We start from the raw sequence: 22,607 nt of genomic DNA, 5'->3' as shown, positions 1-22,607 counted from the left end.
GCATCTGTGCCAGTCATGAAAATAGCCACGCCCCCACAGTCTTATGCCTTATTTCTACCACGCCCCCACACACCTGTGCTGCAGTCTGCAGGTCTACCGCTCCAAGCCCTGTTCAGCCCAGAAGCTGCATCCCTCAACACTGATAACCGAGGGAGACTCTGCGTGCATTATTTACACTGAATAACTGAACAGGTTACATAAATCCTTTTACACGTGTTATCTGAACAGAATGAGTTCAAATCACTCAGTAGTTTAAATTATAGCGAAAAAGCTGTATGTCTGTACACTGATAATAGCACAGTCACAGAGAACTGTTGAGCATTTGGAGGTAATTTTCCCATCTCCACTGAGTGATTCTCTATTCAAACTCCTCTCTACATTCCCTCTGAACAATAAATAGTCGTCTCCAGCGCTCTCACAAAGAGATCAGAGGAAAAGACACTTGCTGATTAGTCATTTGTCAGTTCAGCTGTAGTTTTTCGGAAGAATACTGTGTGAATACTGAGAATTCCTTTGCAGTACTAATAAAGTGCTTTTCTTTGACTTGTATGCACTTTGCCCAAACAGTGTTGTATATAATCACCTTCTCTGCTGTTCACAGAAAGGGAAAATGGAGCAGCTAGACTCTCTTTTGAGGAGTCAGAACGTGTGTAAGCCTCACTCTGCCCCCAAGGACCCATGGGTGGAGTTTATCCAGCTGGACATGGAGGACGTTGTGGAGAAGAGTGAGACCTCGGACACTCAGCACCTTCTGGGTCTCACCCACCTTGGCTCCTCCCATGCCCTCAGCCTGAAGGGTGACGATGACTCAGGTCGTGCCAGCTGCTATGACCCAGACATGGGGGCAGAGCCTGAGAGCATCCCACCTGTGAGGGAGGTGCACAGCCCAGTGGTTGCTAGGAGCAGCTTCTCCACCCACATCCACAGCACCACCACAACACCGGAGGCAGCTGGCATGCACATCCCTGTCCAGATGCAGCCCAGCAGCCAGAGCTGGATTAATATGGACTTCTATGCCCAGGTGAGTGATGTCACACCTGGGGGAGGGGTCTTGCTGTCACCTGGTCAGCAAAGCAGCACACCCAGCAAGAACACTGACATGAAGAAGAAGAAGGAGGACAGGGAGGAAGATGTGGCTGAGGAGGAGGAGGAGGAGGGAAAGTTGCAGCTGTTGGTGGTGGACTCTGATGGCGGTTACTCCTCCGAGACGGTTGCTAGGCAGCAGGCTGCTGATGCTGCCTCCAGCAGGGTTGCCGAGCAAGCGTACCACACCCTGTCGGAGCCACCCCAGCCCCACCCCCAGGCCTGGCAGGGTGGGTACCTGGCCCCTGACAGACAGCCCCACATGCCTTACTTTTCACCGGAAGCCCCTCTGGCCTCAGTGCTGCCCCCTGTCTCGGACTACACGGTGGTGCAGGAGGTAGGAGGCAGTCACCACCTGCTCCTGCACTCCGCGGCCCCCCAGGCATCAGTGTGCCCCCCACACCCCCTCAAACTCCCGCCCGGTGAGCCTGCCTTACCCTTGGGGTACCTAACCCCCGAATTTCTGGAGAACCTCAGCCCCTGAAATGGGACCCTTGGGCAGAACCGGGATGCGCCCGGTCACGCTGGGACCGAGCCTCCCTCCCCCTCAGCAGCTGAGCTGTTGCTGCTGGTGTGTAAGGCTGCACACACGCCGTAATTCGCTGACTTGTTGTAATGTCCAGGCTGGAGAAAGTGGATCCTGTTTCAGGAATCCCAGCGATACGTGAGCTAATGAAAAACATCCCACAACACTACGTTTTACATCTGGCCATGCTGTGGAAAAGAAGGAAGAGAGAGGCCGTGTAAGTGTCTCGGGCTCAGGTCCATTTGGGTTCGGACAGATCCAGAGATCCGGGAAAGGTTTGGCAGTAACGTGACATTCTGTTAATGTCATATATGTGCTTTGACTACACAGTCTTGCAATTAGGCACACTTGTAATAACCCTGATTTAGTAATTCTCTTATATTCATGTAAAACAACAACAAAAAAATCATCTCTGTGCTTTCACTGTGAAGAAGAAATCATTGTATGAAATCAGGAACCCTGGAACGTCTAGTTCCTGCCAAAGGGATAAGAGAGGCCATTGCTGAGTCATCCTCACGACACGGCAGTATTTCTCCCTCATTCCAGTCTCCAGAGCGACTGCCGCCATCGGATTTATTGGAGTGGTTCCTTTCCTGTAGATAAGCCAAGGAACATAAGTACAGAACGATCCGGCTGCCTGTTCATTCAGAGGATTAACTGGACACGACCTCCTGGTATATGGAAGTCCAAACACTGCGTTCTGCTGTAGTTATAACCCTTACGCTTAACTAATGAGTGTGAGATCAGTGTTTTAATGCCTCTGAGCTACAGGCTTCCGTGGCCTTTTTTCCGAAGCCTTGTCTTAACAAACACATCAAGTGCTCAACGCTTGTGATGATGATTTTATAATTGCTAGGTAACGGCTGATTTAACGATTGATGGTTGATTAATGTCCTGAAACCCAGAAGCAGGATCCTGACTACACAAGGGCACGGAGTGAAATGACAGAACCTCCTACTACACTGCCATATGGAAAGCGTCTGAGAGTTTGTGCTTTTGGGGTTTTATTATAAATCAGAATTATTTAAGCATAGATTCACCTGTAGGAAGAGGGATCCCAGTGTTTTCCACCTAAAGTGTTGGTAGGTTGTGTAAACTTATGTACATGAAATAGTGTTGCAGTGAGAACATGTTATGTGTGATGGTTCCTACGAGTGGAGATTCATTCAGGATCTGGGTGGACCTGTGACTCTCTTCTCAGCGCTGGACTGTGCTGCTTTATATTAATATTAATACATTGCCATAGCGACACACACACACATATATATACATACATACATACATACATACATACATATATCTACTTATTCACAATCACAATGCAGATAAATCAGGGGTACTTAATGAATTGGCTTTCAAAGTTATTAAAGGACACCCAAGTCAGAATATGACAAGAATGTTACATTGTGACAGATATAGATAAACATATATTTTAAACATTTATTGTGCAATCTTCATTAAGATTAGTAGTTTTTAATTAATTAAAATAATGAAATTACAGTAAAGATGTACGTAATCTTTACAGTAAAGATTATGTACCAGCTAAAATCCATATATAGACATTTGGGTGTAGATACACAGGAGAATTTATCTGGACATAAACTACTCCTCCCAGTCCATGCCCCGCCCCTACCCTCGTCTGACCCATGACCCTGCCTCTTTGTCCCAGTAACGCAGGACTCGGCACGTGTCACTACTTTGGCCCACATTTACACAAGGTTTATGAAAAATAAGCTAATTTAGAGTTTAGTAGAAACTAAACTGACAAACATGCACATTTCAGTTTGAATCTTTTCATCTGCATAAATACAATTAATGTGAAACTGCCCGTGGACACGATGGGTAAGACTTTAACATGTACGTAATCATCCATGTAACGCCCCGTGTGACCAGCTAGCGTGCTAAACTGCGGCCCACTGTCTCGGTGTCTGACCTCACTGAGGGAGACTGCGTATCTGTTCTAATGGATATGTCTTAAACTGTCTGGGTGATTTGGGCTTTCCTACGGAACGCTTTGCTCCTGGAACGCTGCCTCCTCCTCTCCTCAGGCTGGATTCGATTTCTCATGTGAAAGGCTCTTAGGCAAAGGCTGGCCTGTACATGCAGGATAACAGTTGTGCAGTGTTTCTGCAAACGCCAGCTCATTCGTCTTGTGTAACGGCACTGTGGGTTTTGTTTATGTATTCTGAAATGTGCAATGCAGTGCACAATGTTTTCCTAAAGCTGCCTTTCTTGTTGTTGTGGAGTCATTATATAATTAACTGACATTACAGAGAGAGCGAAACTGAGGAAATGGTTCCGTTTATCAAAGCGCAGCAGGAGACTATATAATTGTCAACGCTAGATATAAACTTTTTTCCTTTAGCTTAATAAAAAACAGCTTCAAACAAACGAATTGCCTTTACTGCATGTTTCTGAGTTAATGTCAGTTTTAATGTTACAATTTATTGATGTAAAAAGAAATTAGAATAAATCATACCAGACTACTGTTGTGGCTAGACTGAGTATTCTCTCAGTGAGTGAGTGAGTGAGTGAGTGAGGATATGCTTAAAAGCAACAGCTGAAGACACAGATATTGTAACCTTGCGAGAGTCACTGTGCCCTTGATAAACTGGGGGGGGGGAGGATAGTTTGAACACAATGCACAAACTAGTGATAAGGCGCCCATTTTGGGTGGAGACACGGTGAGGTCACGTGGAGATTCAGACCTGGATAAGGCACCTTCCCCAACACCACACTGCCCACGGACTTCACTTCCGATCAGAAACCGGGCAGCAGGTGGGAAATGTTACGGTCAAATATTTCAAGTATTTAACAAAAAAGCAGTTGGAAGACAGTCAAATTCCCTGCCTGCAACAAAACCGTTTGCATTCTGCTGCTGCAAAAAAGAATGTCCTTCAGGAATATACAGTTATAAATTATACTTAAAGTATTTTGTTTTTCAGATATTAAACTGTAATGCTTAAGATATTAAAATGCATCCAAGAAAATTTTATCTTATCCAAACTGTCAATCCACTACTGACGTCTTTAAAGCGCGCCCAGCAGGCTCGAGCGCGACTGAGGCTCTCTGTACAAAATTTCACATCAACAGTTCCACGATTAGATCCTCGCACGTGCGCGTACGCACTGACGTGACGTCACTTATTCCCCAGCATGGAAAGCCCTCTTAAACAGTGCCGCGTGACTTCCATTTTAAGACAGGCTGGAACACAACAGGAAGTTCTCCGTGTTCCCGAGGCGTACAGTAGTAATGACCACAGGCTGTGGTGAGCAGCACGCGAGGCGCATTCATCCGCGTCCCGTGGGCTGCGAACATCTAGCTTGGCTCCATTATTGGAGCCATGCTGGCAGGAAGGCTGCGCGCATTATGGAGGCTCGGTCAACACAGCTGAAGCGCTAATGCACCGAATTGAGAGGAGGCTCGTGAGAGTGGCTCGCTAAGTGCTTACAGAGGCGGCTGGAAGCATATCAGGCAATTAGGCGGCCTGGACGTACTCAGCAGCACGGCACGCGCCTGATTGGATCGCAGGAGCTCTGCCTCACACCGCACTCCTCAGGACATTGCAGGTAATTATCTGCGAGTCTCTGCTCCTCTGGACAGGAGTTCAGGCCAATTACGCGCATCAAGCTGCCCACTCTGTCCACTTTACTGCCTCCGCGTGCTCGGTGACCTTTTCCTTCGACTGAGCGGACAGCTCGCGACGTGCTGAAGGGCGCCTCTGTATGTTCACTTGCCACAGGGTCAACGAGACAAAAACGCCACCTTACAAAGTGGGTTCTGGAAAATGTGTATGAATTTGTTAAATTGAGATAATGACTGTAATTCTACGTTATTCCACTTTAAAAAAAAACAAAACCTTTATTCATTGCTGGATGCAAGCTTCTGCAAGACAAACAAGCACTAAAGCATGCACTGGACCGCCTCGGCTACTGTACAGCTGATGTCCAAAACAGTTTTGTTTGGCCACAGGAAATATGGTAAAGTGAGACGAAGTAAACGGCATGCTGATATTAGCAGGTTACCACGACTAGGATGGCAACAACAACTGTCTGCAGAATGCCACGAGGCATAAAATCGCTTCAACAGCCTGTACGCAATTACACACGAGCTGTTTGAACCAGAGCACCGCCCGCTCTGATTAACCTGTGGAGACCTCCACAGACCCCCACAATGCACCGCAGCTACATTAAAGTCTGTGAATAAATAGGCATTTTGTTTGTAATAAAATTCATAGTTAGTGAAGTAAGTCTATGCAACACTTCCCTTCTTTTTATTTATATATATATATAATATATTTTTTTTATGAATGCAAAATTAAACCTGAGTGTACTTCAAGAAACCACATTTAGGTAAGGGGTATCTAAAACCCAATTAAAAGTAGCTAAATATCTGCTGAATATATTATATTACATCGTTTGAGTTATCTAAAAGTTTACATTGCTTAAATACATCTTTATCAGGTCATTTGTAATCAGAGCCTGTTTTTTTCCTAAGTAGTCCACACAACCCCAGCACCAAACGTCGGCACATGTCAGGAGGTGCTCCAACTCCTCCATACCCAACACTCTGTCCAGTGTCTGTAGGCCTAAACGACCCCTGTTCTGATGACTGACAGGATCCTGAATGATAAACACAAGGAAACACCACACACTGCTTCAGGACAAAGATACATGGATACCCTGTGATCCTAAAAACTGTTTATTTTAGTTCCAGTCTCTATTCATGTTCATAGATAAATATAAAATTGTAGTTTCAGTTGTCTGTCATATATATTTACAGCATTTATCTGTCACTTTTATCCAAAGCGACTTACAATTATGACTGAACACAACTTGACTAATTGAGGGTTAAGGGTTTTGTTCAGGGACCCAACAGTGGAAACCTGGCAGTGGTGGGACTTGAACCAGCAACCTTCTGATTACTAGTCAAGTACCTTGCCCACTTAATTTATTAATTTCATAGCCTGTGTATTATTATTATTATTATTATTATTATTATTATTATTATTCTCTCTCTCTCTCTCTCTCTCTCTCTCTCTCTCTCTCTCTCGGCTACTTGTAAAAATAGTTTGATTCTTCATGATGGAGCCTATACTTCCTTGTGTACATTCTTGAAAATGTGCTTCATACGACTGAACTGGTGCGTGCATTTTGAAAACGATCTCTCTTAGGCGCACAAGACATCGCGTTGCAGTGAAATGTCAGAGCACCAGAACTTCCATGTAACGAGGACACGGCGGCTGGACGTGCAGGAACCGCAGGGGCGGATGTGAATGTCTGGAACCAATTTAGTGAGGCACGAAGGGAAACCTGCAGCGTGCGGGAACGGGAGGAAGAAAGCGCGCGCCATCTGTCGCCCACGGATTAAACGGCAAAGAAATTAGACGCCTAGAAAATAAACGGTGCAACCAAATGTTTTAAATGCCAAAGGTTGTTGAGGTGAGAGGCGACTCATGTGGGTCCGTCGGAAGTGTTGCTGTAAACGTGGGCTGCTGATCTTGGCTCTTAGTGGTTGTAAACTGCACGCGTATGATATAAACAGGTATGACGGCTCGGGAGCACACGCAGGTTTGTTTACACCAATTCATTTTTATTGAAAAGTAACTTTTTTTTTCAGTGCTACAGAGCTTCGCGTTCGTGTGACCGTCAAAACCAAAAGCATGGACATTTTTGTACAGTTGATCCGGTTTTCCAGGTCTAAAGAACTTTTCTGGAAAACCTTCATTTAGTATTTCAAATGTTCCATCTTAACGTCTGTATTCCTGCTCGTCCCTGTATGGCGTGATTGTAACTCTTATGCACTACATCGCACTGTAAATTACACATGATCTGTTTGCAGTATGGCAACAAAATAATTTGACAATTTTCCTCTGCCCTCATGTGTAGTCTACCACCCGAGACATGTTTGGTCTTTGACATTTCTTTAATTATCTGTACAAGGCCAAACTGCCCTGCTCTCATGCACAGACCTAATGGTAAATAAACGACCAGGTCTTCAGAGACAGAAGGGTTTGGGAGCATGGGGTAATGGGTTCAGTCTGGAGAACCATAATGTTTCTTCCTTTGAAACTGGAATGGAAATAATTATGCTCTAATTTGACCTTGAAATATGTGTATATATTAATTATTAATCCTGTTTTACAATTTTCTTATGTACAGGAGAACCTAGCATTGAAAACGTCGACTATTAAACATGCCTGCTGATCCACTACATACAAGTAATTGGGAAAATTATGTAAATGTGAACTTTTACCTTTGCAATTCCTTTTGGAAAAGCTCTACAATGATTATAATAGCGCAGCATCCTGTAATTCCACAAGTCCGAGCTGAATCTTGTGAATCTTGTTGCTGTTTAGAGAATCCAGCATGTTGCGTGACCCCACCCCCTCAACCAGTGGCAGCACGTCAGTCAGGTGCCACTATCGCCTAGTTTACGCACCTGACCTCATAAAAGCCACGCGAGGTCCTAACAGAGGGTGGGCGCCATGAACATGACTGCACCCTGCACTCCCAGAATGCCCCCCCACGCTGGACCATCCCCAGGGTATATCATGCTAACAATAATACTGATAACGGACTATGTCTCACTATCTGTGCTAACACAACCCTAAGACACCTAAGTTCTAAGCATGACAGCCGTGCAGGAATGGGGCACTAAACACTGCTGATGTACAGTGTCTCCTGGGGGATGTAGTGGTGTTTAACCAGTGCTAAGAAACGCTGAGGTGCCAATACTGGTCGGTATTTTCACACCAGAGCACTCGACAGGCTCACCGGTGTTAAGGGAGGGTGGTGCCCCTGCTTAAATCTGTCATCCTCATTGGCTAACCCCAGCAGGTCAGGCTCAGGTTTGCTGGGACGGCTGTCAGTCAAGCAGGGAGGCGGAGCGTCACTGTCAGGTCTCCCTGATGTTGCCCTCTGCCAGCCCCTGTCAGTGTCAGGAAGCAGCGAGCGGCTCCTCGCATTGTCAGAGAGCCGCGGGACGCTCGCCGTCCTGCTCGCCGTCCTGCTGCCCGATCAGCCGCCGTCAGTGTCAGCATCAGCTGGAGGGGGGCGAGGACGCCCCCTGCTGTCAGCTGTACTGAACCTTACAGCGAGCACGCTTCACTCAAGCCTCATGCATGACCTGGGGGTCACTGTGCATCTGCTGCACAGGAGCCTGCCCTCCGAACACCTGCCCCTGGTGGCCATGCTGATGATACAAGCCATCATGACTATGCCCTTCTCCACTGCCATGGTGACCTCTGTGGTGACCTCTGTGGTGACCTCTGTGGTGAACTCCATGATGACCCACATCCTCTTCTGCTGTACTGGGTGTTTCCTCCGCTGGTTGACCTTTGTCGGTCTTGTTACACACCACAAGTTCAGTGGAGTTCTGTGATTGGCAGACAGATTACGTGACCAGACATGTGATATGGTGAGGACTAGCAATGACCTCTGACCCTGAGTGTGTATGAAGGGGCCGTGCTTTACCTCCAGAGCACAGTCTCCGCACATGCCACTGCAGTAGGAGTTTCTTATGGCTTCCTCCACGTATGGCTGACTGAGGATGGTGTAGGGTAGGGACAAGTGGTAAGTAAGGCGTCCACACCTGGGAGAAAGGGACACCGTTACCCTGGGGTACAAAACTCTCCACCCACCGCCCCAGGCAAACCCACCCTTTCAACACGGCTGACCTGTCGTAGATCTGAAAGTCGTCCTTCAGCACGTTGGCGATTTGCCACACATCAGGCTCGTCGGGGTTCTGGCTGTACAGAGTGATGTTTTCTGAGAGTCTCTGTTGTAGCAGCGGGTGCAGGCGGCGCGACTTGTCGTCCTGGCTGTTCACCACCATGTACGTGATGTTTGTGTAGCCGCTCCTCTCCAGCATGAGACGCAGCCTGCTCAGTCTGTTCGGAGGAAAGTAAACATGTCATGCTGAAGTCACACTGAGCCGCATCCCTCACACTCTGACCTCTGCGACCTCTGACGGTGTGTTTGTGCACTTTCTGAACCCTGTTTTGCGTGACTTACTTGGCTGCCTGCAGCAGACAGAAGAGTCAGCTGGCCTGCAGGAACGCTACCACCGTCACGCCGCCCAGGGCGTCCCTCAGTGGCCACGCCTCCCCGATCCGCCACGCCGGAGGCTGTTGACAGCGGTCTGCACCTGTTTCTCTCTCTGCCCTGCAGCCCACGAGCAGGGCGAGAGCCAGGAGGAGACTGGGCCCTTTCCACATCACGCCTCCACAGCCCACTCTGCTGAACGAACACGCACGCGCACGCAGGCAAGAGAGGATCAGGCCTCAGACTTGGCCTAAAAATGACTCGTATGTAGAGATCGGAAACCTTACGTAATAATCATTAAAATGTATAAATGTATCCATATGCGAAACAGCACACACCTATGGTGTGTTATGGCAAACGGTCCTCCTGTACATGGTGCATGTGCATACAACAGCGATGAGGTCAGAGGTGCTGCCCCCTAGAGGTCTCGTAAATCATGAAATCTTGACCATCGATGGTCGCGAACATTAGAAATAACGTCGCAGTGAAAAGTTTATTCATAACTTGCTGTCATGTGATTATTGTGGGAGATAATTTCCCTCTATTTAAACGTTCAGCATTATTATGAAAAGGTCAAAATAAGCTGTGCTGCTTTTGCAATGCAATCTTGTTATTCAAATTATCAGTACAATTAAAAAAAAAAAACTTCCAGAGACCTGAGTACTACCCCCCACCCCCACCACCGACAGGGGTGATGGTGTGTGTGCGTGTGTGCGCGCGCATGTGCGCGCGCTCTCTCTCTGATTGTTTTGGCTGCACGCTAGTTTAACAAAGTACCAGTTTAAAGGTTTTACTGTACTGGACAAAAGGTCATTACAGGTAATGATGTTTTCCTTTAGTACTGTTATCATGAAAGTTCAGAACGTTTAGATCTTTAACAGTGTCATAGCAAAAGTTCTCTCTAGTTAATTTACAATAATCCAGTTCTGCTTAATATCCGATCAGAGTAGCGAGACTCAACATGTGCAGAAGTGTAGGAAGTGGTGGGAATGAGATACTTACTGGTCTTCTGTAACAGTCTTCACTTCAGCAGTTCTTCCTGCAGTTTTTCCAGATAAAAACAACCCTCCCTCCTCCTATTTATCCTCTCAGCTTGTTTTTGACGACTCGCACTGGGCCAAAGTTCCTCCAGGCTCAGCCCACTTCAGATTGCTCACTCTTAACCCTTTATCAGAGTACCCATGCGTGACACCGCGCGCCGTTAGTGTGATGGAGTCGAAGCAGCAGGCCAGGCCCACTGCTGTTTGAGTGAATTGTGTGTTTTCTTTCTGTATCATATTTAACTGCCACATTGTAAGGCAATAAACAACAAACTTCATTACGTAAACAACCTCCAGAAATGAAACAGTTAAAGGCTGTTGCATTCCAGCCACTTTCCCTGCTGAACAGAAGAGATATCCGGAGCTGAGCACACACACACACACACACACACACAAGGAAACACATACACACACTGATAAGATATGTAATAATTATATTTTAGTCTTACATATTGCACTTCATAGGTGCATGTAGAAGTGTTAAATGACGTGTGCGTGTGTGTGAGGGCTATGCAACAGCAAATGAGGTCACATGTCTGTCTGCGATGTTTGTCCTGCTCTGTTGGGCTTTGGACCCAGTCAGCACTTTTTGTGAATGTGTTTTTGCTGTGATTAAATTTTTAGTTTCCTGCTTGAGCAGAAACATTAACAACTTTGGTTAAACTTATAATCACAGAGTTTCAGTAGTGTACCCTGCACTACAAAAACAACTAACACAACAACTAACACAACTACCCTACACTACAAACACAGTTAACACAACAACTAACACAACTAACTGTGAGAACTGGAGATCGCCTTCTTTGTCTAAACAAAGATCAAATATTTAATCCAAGCTTCAACTTGCCTTTGTTGTATTTCCTGTTAAAGCCTTCTAGTGTATCATGATTGCTGGTGAAGGCTCACTGACTTCATATACACACTGAAAACATAAAGATGGCTTTGATGTGCTACTTGTTCCTCATCACCCTAGAGTAACATGGAAAAACAAAAATAGTGGAAATTATAAATTATAATGTTAAAATGAACACAGTAGAAGTACCATTCAAAAATGATAACTGGAAAAAAGTCACTTAGTCATGAGTGGCAAAGCATTCACAATGTTAACAGTTTTTTTAACCATATCTTATCAATACACATGGTGCTAATTTACACATATTGAGGTCAGAATAGTCTATTCTGATTAATGTTTAAGAGAAAGGTCTGCTGGTCTTTTATTATATAGGTAATTGTGTAAACAGAGGAGGAAACCCAATTTTGTGTAAGTGTGTGTGGGTTTAAGTGTCAGAAGAACCTGGACTATCTACTCATCATAGTCCTTGCTGGAATCTTCTAACCCTTCTGGGATAAATACTCTTATTCCCAATCACTTCTAATACACTACATGCTTCAAACCCACTGAATCTGCCCACACATCAATGCAGGAATTTTGCTTGAGAAAATGTTACAGCCTTGAGGTGAGATGATCATATCTAGATAGCATTCTGCTTTTTTTAACCTGTAACCTACTATCCCGAGTTAGAGATTACGGAGTTACATGCAATTAAATGATTTACTGAACTACAACACATTGTGCTTCATCCAAAGGTCAAAGCAAGAGCAGAAATGGACTCTGAAATCAAGGTCTGTAGGGACAATAAATGTCATGGTTGCTTTGCTGGATCTGAGACTCACTGACCCCTAGTAGAGAGAGAGCATCTGAGATTGTTAGATGTTAGATTACTGGTGTCAGGTGAGTTATGTACTGATTGTTCACACTGCCAAGCATTAATGGGACTAATGTGGAGGTGTGTTACTGAACCATACTGGTCTGCTAACATCATCTACATGTTCAATATGTAAGACATTCAACATAAAGTCTCCATAAACAACATTGATACATAATTGATTTTAATAAACAAATATTTAAAATTAGAAAAAAAATTATTTAAATTTAAAAAGTTGTTTTTCCTCTTTCAACGATAGTGACAGTCCTCACTATCGTGGTGTTTGGGACCAGCGGAGTTTGTGCGAGTTTCCACGACCTTCACCCAGGCTGTGCGAGGACAGGACACGACAGGGTTGGTGTCTCGAGGTCCTCCAGTCCGACCACAACGTTTGCTGATTTATTTGTGCTGTTGAGGTCAAGACACCGAGCGGGTCGAGTCTCCAACAAAAGCTGTGGGGTAACGTGCCTGATTACCAACTAGACACCAATGATGCGTGATGGCTCGTGAGACTTCAGAATCTTTCTAAATGCCATGTCAGGATAAAGGAACAATTCTCTGACAAACATACCTACAGTATCTTGACATATTGTCTTTACATACTGATTTAGTTCAAATGGGATCAACACTGCGTCACAAAGCTGCCAAAAACACGTGTGACAAGTTGCTCCTGGAAGCGTCTTGCACAGGGTTGTCGGTCCACGAACGACAATAAATCAAGCAATCCAGTGGGTTACTGAGTTTAAAGAGTATGAATTACATTAAAGGACCCACACATATGTACGGAGAGATTAATAAATTCTGCATAAACTGGGCTAAACGCCTTTCAGAGTTAGACTAGAGTTAGACTAGACTGAAAAGTCCACCTGAGACACCTACTGGCCAATAACTATAAAAGTCTAGGAGTCCCCTACATCACTTATAATAATTATAGAATAACTACAGAAGTCTCTGAGTCACCTACATCACTTATAATAATGATAGAATTACTATAGAAGTCTAGGAGTCCCATATATCATTTATAATAATTATAGAATAACTACAGAAGTCTAGTAGTCCACTACATGACTTATAATAATGATACAATAACTATAGAAATCTAGGCATCTCCTACAATACTTATAATAACTATAGAATAAATACAGAAGTCTAGGAATCACCTACATCACTTATAATAATGATAGAATTACTATAGAAGTCTAGGAGTCCCATATATCATTTATAATAATTATAGAATAACTACAGAAGTCTAGTAGTCCACTACATGACTTATAATAATGATACAATAACTATAGAAATCTAGGCATCTCCTACAATACTTATAATAACTATAGAATAAATACAGAAGTCTAGGAGTGCCCTACATTACTTATAATAATTATAGAATAATATAGAATTCTAGGAGTCCCCTACATCACATATAAAAATGATAGAATAACTATAGAAGTCTAGGAGTCCCCCACATGACTTATAATAATTATAGAATAATATAGAATTTGAGGAGGCCCATACATCACTTATAATAATGATAGAATAATATAGAATTCTAGAAGTCCCCCACATCACTTTTAATAATGACATAATAAATATAGAAGCCTAGGAGTCCCCTACATCATTAATAATAATTATAGAATACTATAGAACTCTAGGAGCCACCTACATCACTTATGAAAATTATAAAATAACTATAGAAGTCTAGTAGTCCCCTACATCACTTATAACAATTATAGACTATAGAAGTCTAGCAGTCCCCTTTATCACTTATAATTATAAAATAATATAGAATTCTAGGAGACTCCTACATCACTTAGAATCATGATAGAATAACTGTAGAAGTCTAGGAGTCCCCTAAGTCACTTATAATAATTATATTATTACTATAGAACTCTAGTAGTCCCCTAAATCACTTATAATAATTATAGAATAACAATAGAAGTCTAGTAGTCCCCTACATCACTTGTAATAATTTTAGAATATCTATCGAAGTCTAGGAGTCCCCCACATGACTTATAATAATTATATTATTACTAAAGAATTCTAGGAGACCCCTACATCACTTATAATAATCAAGAATTACTACAGAAATCTAGTAGTCCCCTAAATCACTTATCATAATTACAGAATAACTACAGAAGTCTAGGAGTCCCCTACATCACTTAAAACAATGATAGAATATCTATAGAAGTCAAGGAGTCTCTTACATCACTTTTAATAATGATAGAATAGCTATAGAAGTTTAGAAGTCCCCTACATCACTTGTAATAATGATAGAATTACTACAGAAATCTAGGAGTCCCTTACATCACTTATAATAATTATAGAATAATATAGAATTCTAGGAGTCCCCTACATCACTTGGATTGACTTAATAAAAAAAAAGATGATTAAGGAAGTTAGTTATCTAAACCTTTATGAGGAAGTGCTAAAGAAGTTCATTTCTTTCATTTCTATCCTAGCTCGACAAGATAACCTTGTTGTTGTTAAGCGCTGCTCAGCAACCACGACCCATCATCCCCACTCGACTGGACTTCTGGGAGTTGCAGGCCTGCGCTAAACGCGCCCGCCCTTTTCCGACCATCGACGCAGAGAGCTCGGGGACAGCAGCGCGAGCTGGACACGCACAAACAACCTCGTTCAGCCGTGGAGTGTCGAACAAGGTGGGCTCGCACGGGGGCGTAATTAAATGCTCGTTCGCGTGCCTGTTTTCAATCGATAAAATGTCTGATTTGTACATTTTAATGCGCGATTTGATGACGTAACAACAATGGTCAAATAACAAATGGCGAATGCGCGCCTGGCTAGGCCCCGTGGCAGCCCGCCGCACGAGCTTTAACGGGCCTGGTCGCGTGTCCCGTGACCGTACGGGGCTTTAGGGACGGTACACGGCGTGTGGGTTCTGCTTGACGTCGCGGGACACACGCGTCCTGCTCCCTGGCACGCTGAGCTGTCTGCTCGCGCTAGCTACCCAGCTAACCCGCCTGGCGTTTACAGTGATCCGCGCGGGCGGCCGGGCGTGCGTGCGCGCGTGCCGGCCATGCACGCGTACCGTGCGTGCTGGCGAACTGCGTGGACTCTGCGTGGCGTGTTTGGCGGGGGAGACTCTCCAATGACCACCACACCAAGCGTGCACCCGCCGGTAAACGAGACGGTTTAGTTGACTACTGCACCGCACGCGACACTTTATAGAGCCCGTTCAGGTTCCGCTGTTTGTCTGCGCGACAGCTATGACGCTTTTAAATGGCTGCTGAGTGCTTTGGTGTTACAGAAACTGATGTCGTTTTGTGGTTTAATGACAGCTAACTGTGTCTAATTGGCTTAATTCTCCTGGACTAGGGCAATGCGCGAGCCGGCTGAGGCTGTACGCACGCATCCGTCTCGTTCACCCCACCTAACGGTAGTTTGTGGCTCGCGCAGGGACGGGGATACAACCATGACGGAGGCGGCGGGCGCCGGAGACTCCGCGCACGAGTTTCCAGCCCATTACAAAGTCATGCTGGATAAACTGAACGAGCAGCGGCAATTGGACCAGTTCACCGACATCACGCTGATTGTCGACGGTAAGCGCGCACTGTCCACGTCTCGTGCTGAACCTCAAACCATCTCGGCTGCTTGGTTTCCTGGATTGCGCTCTGCGCGTGGAGGTGAATTCTGGCGTCTCGTACACTCATGCAGGGCGTTTCTGAGGAACTCTGTCTGGATTAGCAGATGTAAGACTAGCTAGTAGCTAGACACGGGATGGCTAGAGCTTTGTTCTGTGTGTCCCACTGAAATCCTCGCTGTGAGGTTCATATCTGAAGGTACGTCGTGACCTAACCCTGAGTTAGGGTTAAGAGGTTCCTCTCTGTCCACCATTCCTGCTGGCTGGTCCCGTGTCTAGTGAAGTGCACCTCCTGGTTATCAGTGAGCAAGACCTTCACTTCCAAACAGCTACCGTGTGCATCAGTTTGGACGGGTGCATGAATCTCCAGGAGCTCAGAACCTCAGTGTTTGTGAGAGTTGTACATCTCCAGCCTTACAGGAGCTCAGAACGTCAATGTTTGTCTTCAATGAGACACAGGGGAGAGTATTTTGGACCACAGTGATTATGACGTGACCATGTATCATGAGTCACAAGTCAGGACTGATCAATAGGAGTCGAGGTACCATTTCAACAGAATCATCGTGTTCTTCTCAGAGTAAAAACCGCTTATTCAGTTGAGGGGTGTGATGATTAGCTAAGGAGCTGGTGTGGAGCAAGGACTGTGCTACAGTGTTATGGGCAGACTCATTACAATCAGATGTCAGAGCTACAGTAGGTAATACTCTGTCCAGGACTCCAGTTCTGCTTAAACGTCCTGCTCTGGTGTTTAAGTATTTTTGTTTGAAGTATTTTGTGAGTGTTACCTGAAGGCTGGTGTTCTCTTTCCTGCAGGGCACCAGTTCAGAGCCCACAAAGCTGTGCTGGCGGCCTGCAGTCAGTTCTTCCACAAGTTCTTCCAAGATTTTACTCAGGAGCCGCTGGTGGAGATCGAAGGTGCGTGCTGGGCAATGATGAGAGGAGCAGCAACACGTTGTATGGGTGGATCCATTTCCCATCATGCATGTGTCCTCTACTGTCCCTGATGTGTTTGGACAGGTGTGAGCAACACGGCGTTCCGTCACCTGATGGAGTTCACTTACACGGCGATGCTAGCGGTGCACGGGGAGGAGGAGGTGACTGATGTCTGGAGAGCTGCAGAGTACCTTCAGATGCAGGAGGCCATCAAAGCCTTAAACAACAGGTAACACTCTCACACTGCTGCCGTGGGGCGGGGCTAACCACCCACTCAGTCGGGTGTGTTACACACACGGAATTAGTCTGGGTGAGGGTAACATACCTGTCAGACTGACCAGACACACTGGAGAGAGACGTGACAGGGAAAAGTGATGGAGATGTAACCAAAACGGGTTCAGTTGATCTTAAATACAAATAATGTAGTTTGGAGGTAAACTAACGTGAAGGCGTTAAAGGAATATTCAGTCTGTAGGTACCATGCAGCTTATGCGAAATCTTCACGCAGGATGAACGGAGTCACCACATTAAGTACAGCCCAGGTGCATGCTGGGAAGAGCAAAGCCAAGAAAAGGAAGATCGCAGAGACTTCCAACGTGATCACGGAGACACTGCCGTCGGCGGACACGGAAACGGTGGAGATTGAGGTGGAGGTTGGTGAGGAGACTCTGGAGGTGCAGGAGGACGTCCTGGAGGAGGTGGTGGACGCGGCCGGAGGAACTCCGCAGTCTTCCTCGGACGACTCAGCCTTGGCTCTGCTCGCTGACATCACCAGCAAGTACCAGCAGGGGGAGCAGGTGGTGCATGTTGTGAAGAGGGGCGAGGAGGAGGCATTGGTGGCTGCCAGGACGCTGGAGGGCATGGAGCTGGTGGAGGTGCAGCTGGACATGTTCCGCTGTGACAGGTGTGAGCGCAGCTTCAAGCTCTTCTACCACCTGAAGCAGCACATGAAGACGCATGCAGCCGGTCTGGAGAAGCCCTTCGTGTGTAAGCACTGTGGGAAGACGTACGCGCGTGAAGGAGCCCTCAAACAGCACCTTAGCAGCTACCACTTCGACGCAGAAGAACAGTCACGCAGGCAGAAGAAAAAGGTGCACGTCTGTGTGTACTGCAACAAGGAGTTCGACCACTTCGGGCACTTTAAAGAACACCTGAGAAAACACACAGGTGGGAATCAAATCAGGTTGTTTATTGCCATTATAACAGTACAGCATAACAAGGTGTGTGTGTGTGTGTGGCGGCGGGTAGAGAGAGCAAGCATTGGTTTTTGCAAAGTAAACGTGTCTAGCTCTGTTGTGTTGTGACTTCCTCTTCCTGTCCTGTGTGTCATGACTTTCTCTTCCCCTTCATGTGTGCAGGTGAGAAGCCGTTTGAGTGTCCTGACTGTCACGAGCGCTTTGCTAGGAACAGCACGCTCAAGTGCCACATGTCCGCCTGCCAAAACGGATCAGGAGCCAAGAAGGGACGCAAGAAGCTCTACGAGTGTCAGGTAGGCCGGGCGGGCGCACTGGGCACCCGCTGTGATCTGACCCTCACCCTGACCTTTACCCTAACCTTTACCTTTATCCTGACCCTCACCTTGACCCTGACTCTTCGTCTGTGGTTCTTCAGGTGTGTAACGAGGTCTTTAACAGTTGGGAGCAGTTCAAGGACCACCTGGTGATCCACACGGGCGACAAGCCCAACCACTGCACCTTCTGTGACCAGTGGTTCACGCAGCCGCGCGACCTGAGTGATCATCTGCATGAGCAGCACGGCTTCCAGGAGGAACTGGTGATGGCGGACTCCACCACCGTGCTGGCCGTGGCCGGGGTGGAGGAGGGCGAGGACAGGCTGGTGCTACATGACGGCATGCGGGTGGAGCACGTCACCGTGGAGCCGGTGGACGTGGTGACCGTCGAGGAGGCCGTGGTGTTGGAGGAGGGGTCAGCACTGCAGGCTCCGCCCTCGGGGGTGGGCGAAGGGGAGGCGGTGTTGATAGAGGTGGAGGAGGCGGGGCTAAAAGAGCAGACGGTGGAGGTCCAGCTGGAGCATGTGATGGAGGTGCAGCCTGTGGACTCAGACTCACATGGACAAGAGCACACAACAGAGGAGCAGAAGGTTCAGGGTGTGGCTGTATGAAAACTCTGCCCTGGGGGCGTGGCTCCTGGCATTGGCGTAGAAAATGAACTGTGATATTTATTTATGAAGTAAGTTCTCTGAAGGAACCGTGTTGGGACGGCAGGCGGGCGTCTGCGTTGGGGGCAGCAACATCCTGTTTCATGTTGGGCTGTTTGGTTCTTTGGTTTTTTGGTTTTTTAAGAATTTGCTTGGAAACCTTGTTGAGAAGACGCATGTTAATTCAGTTGATTTGGTGAGAACTTATTTTGAACATGTAGAAACTGCACAAGAACGCCTCTACTCAGAACGTTAATTTAAGGAAATAAAATATGTTTGCTAGGCGGGGCGGAAAAGTACATATTTTTGTAAGAACTGAGATTTTTGTCTGTATATTGCAGAGTGTTGCTGTTCTACGCTTGTGTCTGAATGAGCATAAGGGCTCAAGCAGAGGTACACAGGATTCAGACGGGTGGAGCTGATGGGTGGGGCCGTCCCCTACAGTTGTGGTGAGGGGTGGAGCTGATGGGTGGAGCCGTCCCCTACAGCTGTGGTGAGGGGTGGAGCCGTCCCCTACAGCTGTGGTGAGGGGTGGAGCCGTCCCCTACAGCTGTGGTGAGGGGTGGAGCCGTCCCCTACAGCTGTGGTGAGGGGTGGAGCCGTCCCCTACAGCTGTGGTGAGGGGTGGAGCCGTCCCCTACAGCTGTGGTGAGGGGTGGAGCCGTCCCCTACAGCTGTGGTGAGGGGTGGAGCCGTCCCCTACAGCTGTGGTGAGGGGTGGAGCCGTCCCCTACAGCTGTGGTGAGGGGTGGAGCCGTCCCCTACAGCTGTGGTGAGGGGTGGAGCCGTCCCCTACAGCTGTGGTGAGGGGTGGAGCCGTCCCCTACAGCTGTGGTGACTAACACCCAATGTCCTGCTACGTCTGCTGACCTACTAGGATCAACCTCTCTCTCTCTCTAATGGATATTCAGTTTTCTGGATTTTCAGAATTCTGTCTGTCTGTGTTTTTCACTATATGAAATTGTTATTAATTTGTACAGAGCAATAAAATGCCAAAACAGCACCATCTCTGGTGGGTCTTTATATGTTCATATAAGGTTTGTATATTGTCTCTGAATAGATAATGTCACTGTACTGCTGCGCTCCCTTCACTGGCTTCCAGGTGCTGGCTGCATCAGATTTAAAACATTGATGTTTGCTTACAAAGCCAAAAATGGACCAGCCCCTTCATACATGAGGTCAATGGTCAAAGCCTGATCTGTACCTCGAGTACTTCTAAGCTCAATTATGGGTCGGCCTGAAATACATTGCTTCAGGTCTGATGGAAGGCATGTGTCAAGACTATTTTCTGTCCTGGCTCCCAGATGGTATAATGAACTTCCACTTGCTGTCCAGACAGCAGAGCCTCTTGCAGTCTTCAAACACAGACTGAAGGCCCATCTATTCGTGGAATATTTAAAATGACAACTGACCCAGCTCCTATATTGACTGACTAAACTAGTACTTATTGTAGGGATTTGTTTATTACAGTAATGCTGTCTAACAAACTTTAGTACTTATTGTTTATTATGCTTATCATTGTTTAAGAGAGACCTCATGTATTTTGTACTTCTAGGTATCAGCAGTGATCCCTGTATTTCTACAGTATTCTAGTTCATTGGTATATTGGACTCTAACCTACTGTACTGTATTAGGATGTATTCTATGGGTAAATGACAGCATATTTGTAAGTTGCTCTGGATAAGTGTCTGCTAAATGCTGTAAATGTAAATCATATAATTATGGACTTTAAAAGGATATTTTAACAATGATGTTAGTTACACAAAGTGTGGTAGACACCTTTAAAGTAAGCATTCTAGGTGGGTTTCCTGGACATATTTCAATCAAGGACTAAACTAATGCGGCGAGCATATCCATCAAGCCAACGCTGACACCTCCAGGCCACGAGGTGTCGGTGTAACGGCAGCGTCTGCAGGGTGTGCAGGGTTGAACTGGGGGGTTGCACACGAGCGGTACCCAACGCGCGGGCAGTGTTGAGTAGCGGTGGCGCTCGTGACACCACAGCCCCCCCCCCCCCCCCCCGAGGCCCCTGATTGGCCGGATGGTTACTCAGTCATCCGCCTTTTCCGTTGCTGGAATGCTCGCTCGCGCTACTAAACCTCGTTCACAGCGCGAGATGAGACAGCATGCTTCGCCGTTGGGGGTCGGCAGGATGATCCCGCGCCCGTTCCGTTCAGAAAGGTAGGACGCACCTGCAGACGCCGAGTTTGTTATCGCGAGACTGAACGTTGACTCGCGATTAACCGGGTTAGCGGCAAACGCGAGAGCGCGCCTGTCACAGTGTTTAAATGCTACGTGTCGCGTCTGTTGTTCATGTTGAGAATCTTGCAAATCGTCTCGTGCCGCACGTCGTACGGGAGTCGTGGGTCGGTAAGTGTCCTCGAGCGCGACGCTTCCTCCGAGCTGTCCCGCGCGGCGGCTCAATTGTGTTCGCGTGCCGTTATGTTCCAGCGCGCACCAGCGGTCATGCTGCCCAAACGCAGTCGGTCAGATGCAGTTGCACGCGAGGACCGAGCGGTTACCGGAGGCTCCCAGGTGTCGGGAAGCACGCGCGTCTCCGCGCGGCCTATGGCCCGGACCGTTTGTAATTCGGTTGCTGGGCGACGTGCTGAACATCTGAGCCGACTTTGGTGTCTAAATGGTCGGAGACTCGCAGCAACTTTGATCGGTCCTCGGCGCGAGCACACGACGCACGCGTGAGTAGTGAGATGAAAGGTTCTTTTGAAGCCTTTGGATGAACGGAGACAATGAAGCGGACAGCTGTGTGCGGTCCTAACGGGAGACGGAGGCGCGCGCCATGGCGGGGGTTTGTAGCTGCTGCACAGGTCAACTCAAAGCACGCACGCAGGTTGCACCTGCCGCTACAATAAGGACTTTAACAGAGTTCAGTCACTACAGTTTGTCGAAACCCGATTGAATCTGTTTTCATGTACGAATTATGTAATTGGCTGGTTGAAGGGGGTATTAACTTTAAAAGAAATGATGTGCAACTGTGCGTTTTGGCTGATGAAGAGGTGTGTGTGTTTAACAAAAGATCTTTTCTGAGGCTGCAGTGTTTAGCTGCACTGTGTGTTCACCTCTCTTGAGCGTGTTGGAGTTGTGTGTAAAGCAGTGAGGGAAAGGGCCTCTACCGGTCTCTCTCATCTGTCATTCCTCTGAAAGTCTTGTTCAGTATGGTGTAGTGTGCACATTCTTCAGCAGGGGCGTTGTTTGTTGTTTATGGTACAATATGTGTGTAAACTGTATCACGGCAGCAGTAATTCACATGGCCCACTGCACAGGTGTTTGTCCAGTTTAAACAGGAAGTTCATATCTGCATAATCAGAGACATGAAAATGGCTGAAGTGTGTTTCCAGACTGGTGGTGATAACCTGATGTATAACATTTGTAACCTAGAAACTTGACTAATCTGGATAGGTTTATGGTATAGAGGAAGACTGCTTTTGACTGATGTTCCTAACAGCCAGTCATTAGTGCCTGGATGTTTAGTGATGAACTGAGCTTGTTCTTACACGACTG

The 22,607-nt window shown here is 46.7% G+C and overlaps 3 protein-coding genes across 13 annotated transcripts in view; 2 read left to right on the top strand and 1 right to left on the bottom strand.

Moving 5' to 3' along the window:
• The window catches only part of ghra (growth hormone receptor a), a 27,736-nt gene extending 23,639 nt beyond the window's left edge, over positions 1–4,097 (top strand). For all 5 annotated transcript variants that reach the window (XM_081703306.1, XM_035536405.2, XM_027027628.3 and 2 more), the window contains one exon: positions 602–4,097. In XM_081703306.1, coding sequence (XP_081559432.1) covers positions 602–1,567 — 966 coding nt within the window. In that variant the 3' untranslated portion in view covers positions 1,568–4,097. The remainder of the gene's footprint in view (positions 1–601) is intronic.
• Positions 4,098–5,855: 1,758 nt separating this feature from the next.
• On the bottom strand, positions 5,856–10,806 carry selenop (selenoprotein P). Of its 3 annotated transcripts, none has more exons than XM_081703312.1 (5): positions 10,657–10,806; positions 9,625–9,846; positions 9,288–9,500; positions 9,085–9,202; positions 5,856–6,231 (listed from the first exon to the last, which is right to left on the bottom strand). In XM_081703312.1, the coding sequence occupies exons 2-5, from the start codon at positions 9,825–9,827 to the stop codon at positions 6,037–6,039; spliced, it is 729 nt and encodes a 242-aa protein (XP_081559438.1). In that variant the 5' UTR covers positions 9,828–9,846; positions 10,657–10,806; the 3' UTR covers positions 5,856–6,036. The 3 variants fall into 3 exon arrangements, with proteins under 3 accessions (XP_081559438.1, XP_026883420.2, XP_026883421.2); XM_027027619.3 differs by lacking the exon at positions 5,856–6,231 and adding an exon at positions 6,619–8,986 and having other exon boundaries at positions 10,657–10,805; XM_027027620.3 differs by lacking the exon at positions 5,856–6,231 and adding an exon at positions 6,619–8,986 and having other exon boundaries at positions 9,625–9,849; positions 10,657–10,791.
• Positions 10,807–14,856: 4,050 nt separating this feature from the next.
• znf131 (zinc finger protein 131) lies at positions 14,857–20,091 on the top strand. 5 transcript variants are annotated; one of them, XR_014118819.1, is made up of 8 exons: positions 14,857–15,057; positions 15,734–15,957; positions 16,812–16,913; positions 17,016–17,160; positions 17,440–18,098; positions 18,290–18,420; positions 18,543–19,120; positions 19,430–20,091. XR_014118819.1 is itself a non-coding variant. In XM_027027636.3 (7 exons), the coding sequence occupies exons 2-7, from the start codon at positions 15,831–15,833 to the stop codon at positions 19,050–19,052; spliced, it is 1,674 nt and encodes a 557-aa protein (XP_026883437.3). In that variant the 5' UTR covers positions 14,857–15,057; positions 15,815–15,830; the 3' UTR covers positions 19,053–20,091. The 5 variants fall into 5 exon arrangements, 4 of the variants coding, with proteins under 4 accessions (XP_026883437.3, XP_081559435.1, XP_081559437.1 ...); XM_027027636.3 differs by having other exon boundaries at positions 15,815–15,957; positions 18,543–20,091; XM_081703309.1 differs by having other exon boundaries at positions 18,543–20,091.
• Positions 20,092–22,607: the final 2,516 nt, after the last annotated feature.

This window comes from Electrophorus electricus, chromosome 20 (genome assembly GCF_041902795.1).
Source record: "Electrophorus electricus isolate QZ-2024a chromosome 20, ASM4190279v1, whole genome shotgun sequence".
NCBI lineage: Eukaryota > Metazoa > Chordata > Actinopteri > Gymnotiformes > Gymnotidae > Electrophorus > Electrophorus electricus.
Note: the sequence above shows the minus strand (reverse complement) of the source record. Positions and strands in the feature narration are given on the sequence as shown.